The sequence below is a fragment of the Trichechus manatus genome, unplaced genomic scaffold (assembly GCF_000243295.1).
Source record: "Trichechus manatus latirostris isolate Lorelei unplaced genomic scaffold, TriManLat1.0 scaffold00327, whole genome shotgun sequence".
Taxonomy (NCBI): Eukaryota; Metazoa; Chordata; class Mammalia; order Sirenia; family Trichechidae; genus Trichechus; species Trichechus manatus.
In genome coordinates this window covers 895,973-899,519 of record NW_004444263.1, presented here as the reverse complement: position 1 = coordinate 899,519, position 3,547 = coordinate 895,973, and the positions used below count along the sequence as shown (strand labels likewise).

General features: G+C 45.3%; 1 protein-coding gene across 1 annotated transcript in view; it reads right to left on the bottom strand.

Moving 5' to 3' along the window:
• LOC101361069 (butyrophilin subfamily 3 member A3-like) overlaps window positions 1-2,809 on the bottom strand; it is a 53,471-nt gene extending 50,662 nt beyond the window's left edge. The window contains 2 exon segments of the mRNA XM_023725573.1: window positions 2,453-2,573; window positions 2,704-2,809. Of these exon segments, the coding sequence (XP_023581341.1) occupies window positions 2,453-2,573; window positions 2,704-2,809 (227 nt within the window).
• Between the last annotated feature and the right edge of the window lie 738 nt (window positions 2,810-3,547).

Below are 3,547 nucleotides of genomic sequence, written 5' to 3'. Positions count from 1 at the left end.
GTCACTGTGCACACTTGAGCTGTGCATATCACTTAGCTGTTCTGTGTCACAACAACCTCCAGAAGGTCTGTTCTACCAGCATTCAGTGTTGCTACTAAGAATCAAAAAATATGTCTGAAAATATATATACAAATAAAAATCATAAATTATTCCTTAATTGTAAGAAACCATTATTATATCCAGTCTTTTTTTTTTTTTTTCTTTAGCCAAATATACAGCTAGGAAATAACCAGTAACCAGAAAGGAGAAATGAAGGAAAAACAGGGCTATGACACCAACTTCAGGGTAAAAGTGGCCGTTCATTCTCAGATAAACTATTTCTGGAGATAATAACACCTCTCTTCTAGGGAGCCCTCAGTTGATTTCATCTCATCTCCCTGCACACTCAGCCCAGTCATCTCCTCATCACATTTTTCCATTCTGGAACAAATATACATAAAAAAGAATATGTCAATTAAACCACTTTTACATGTATATTTCAGTAACATTGACTACATTCTTCATGTTGTGCAACCATTATCACTCTCTTTTCTTAAATTATTTCACCACCATTAACATAAACTCAGTGCCCTCTGAACAGTAACTCCTCCTTTCTCCTCCCTCCCACCCCTGGTAACCACTAATAATCATTGGTTTCCATATATTTGCCTATTTCATACAAGTGAGATCAAGTATTTGTCTTTTTGTGATTGACTTATTTCATTAGCATGTTTTCAGGGTTCGTCCATGTTGTGGCATGCATTAAGACTTCATTTCTCTTTAAGGATAAGTAATATTCCATTGTAAGTATATACCACCTTTTGTTTATCAACTTTTCTGTTAATGGACATTTCCATTGTTTCCACATTTTGGCTGTTGTGAATACTGCTACAATGAGCATTGCCGTACAGGTTTCTGTTTGTGTTCCTGCTTTTGAATCTTTTGGGTATATATCTAGCACTGAGATTGCTGGGTCATATGGTAGTTCTATTTTTCGTTTTTTGAAGAACTGCCACACTGTTTTCCAAAGTGGCTGTACCATTTTGCATTCCCACCAGCAACAGATGAGGGTTCCCATCACTTTTTGATCAACACCCGCAGGAGCTGGAGAGGACTGGCATTCCCAGGAAGAAGGTATTTGCGGCTTAAACTAAATGACCCCATTTATTTATACAGCTCCTTTCATGAAATCTCTTTTGGCTTCCAGGTGCACACCAAAAGATTTATGCACTGAAGGCTAGAAAACCTACAATATGGTGCACACGTCAGGCCTGGAATGAGAAGATCAAGTGTCTTAGTCATCTAGTGCTGCTATAACAGAAGTAACACAAGTGAATGGCTTTAACAAAGAGACATTTACTCTCTCAAAGTCTAGTAGGCTAGAAGTCCAAATTCAGGGTGCCAGCTCCAGCGGAAGGCTTTCTCTCTGTGTCAGCTCTAGGGGAAGGTCCTTGTCAGCAATCTTCCCCTGGTCTAAGAGCTTCTCAGGCACACGGACCCCAGGTCCAAAGGGCATGCTATTCTCCTGGCTCTTATTGCTTGGTGCTATGAGGTCCCCATGTCTCTCCACTTCCTTCTGTCTTTTATATCTCAAAAGAGATTGGCTCAAGACGAAATACAATCCTGTAGATTGAGTCCTGCCTCATTGACATAACTGTTGCTAATCCCAACTCATCAACATCATAGACACAGGATTTACAACACGTAGCAAAATCACATCACATGACAAAATGGTGGACAATCACACAATACTGGGAATCATGGCCTAGCCAAATTGATACACATATTTTGGGTGACACAATTCAATCCATGACACCCAGGATGCATGACACATTCCAGGTTTCCAACACCGGGTGGGAAGCAGACGCCCTGATCTGGAGGAGCCCCAGGAGCAAGATTCCTGCCTCCACTATCTTCCACTTCTGCCCTCAGTGAACAGGATCCTCATGTCCATGCCAGAGACACAAAGGGAGAGGGCACACCTGGGCACATGTGGAACAGTAGACCCAGGGACTTCAGGAGAGTTACTCACCACTCTTGGGAAAGATTTTCCCTTGTCTGAAAGGCAACACACAGGAAATGAGGTGAGCTAAGAACAATAATATCTTCCCCAAACGAGACACACAGAGTTTGGGAGGGAGGGAAGAACTTACCCAGCTCTGCCTGGAGTTCATCTGAAAAAGATTAAAAAAAAAAAAACAGCATGAACTCCCTTCTCTAAGAAAAGGAAAGACTGTGTGCCTGGAGAACACACAGAAAAGACCCCCTCTGTATACAGAAGAAAGTTCTCCTTCCAGACTCATCAGAGCCTAAAGGGCCCCAGTTGCCCTCTCTGGATCTCCTGAGTCTCCTGCTCTGGGCAGAGGCCCTGGGTCTTCCTGGAGGCTGCAACCATGGGCTCTGGTCCTGCTGTCAGATTTCCTTCTCTGCACAAGCTCTGCCCTCACCCAGCCTGGCCCCTCCCTTGTCTTACCTCTGGCCTTCAGCACCTGCATCTTTGCTGAATGTTCCTTCTTGAAAAAATAGCCAGCCACAAGGATGACGAGCACCAACATGCTCAGGCTCACAGCCAAAGCCGGTTTCCAGGGAGAGGCCTGGGGAGAAAAGGGCTCTGTGGCCCAACCACAGACCGCATCAGGGCACACACAGGCCAGCCCAGCCCAGCACACTCAGGGACTCGGTCCCCCTCCACCCGACCTTCCTGTGAGCAGGAACAGCACTGACCTGGGATGAAAATGGCCTTTGCCTTCTCCTGGCCCAGGATGCGGTTGAGGATGGAGCAGGTCACGTTCCTCACAGAGCTGTCTCTCACCACCAGTGAAGGCTCCATGGAAACAGCCCATCAGCATCTTGGGTGTGGGCCTCAGAGGAAGCCAGGAACTTCTTTCCACTATAGTCTCTCCACTGAACCTGGGGCTTCGGAAACCACCCAAAGGCCGTGCAGGCCACAGGGACCCCATCCTCTCCAGCCCATCAATACGCACTTGAGGGGCACAGCCCACACCTGTGGGAGGGAAACTGTGGAGGCCAGAAGGCCGCCTTGTCCCAGGTGCAGACTCAGGAGCCAGCCCGTTTCTAGGGGGCATCCAACCTGCATTTTGGGGGTTCTATTGGAAGGCTGCCCCCAAGGGGTGGCTGGGACACAGCCCCACCACAGGGAACCAAGGAAGGAGATCTTAGGAAAACTTTTACCAGAGCATCTGGGACGGGGCCTATTCCTTCTAATCACACAGGTGGAAAGACCGAAGCACAGAGAAAAGACAAAAATGAATGTCAAAACTTTTATCTGAGATCAGCCCAGAAAGCATAAATCAAGGGACAAAAATTCAGACCAAGCCAGGAAGAACAAGAATGGTCTTTTTCAAAATTATTCAGGATATAAATCAAACTAAGGATACAGTCTTGTCAAAACAAAGTCTTGAGTGGACCTCCTCCATGCAGTAGAAAATATTTGTAATTAAGTGATTTATGGATTTTGTTTTGTTTTTGTTTTAATTACCCACCAACTCTTCCGCATATAAACTAATCTTATCCTCATTCTCCTGTCACTAAGTGTGAGGAAATCTCT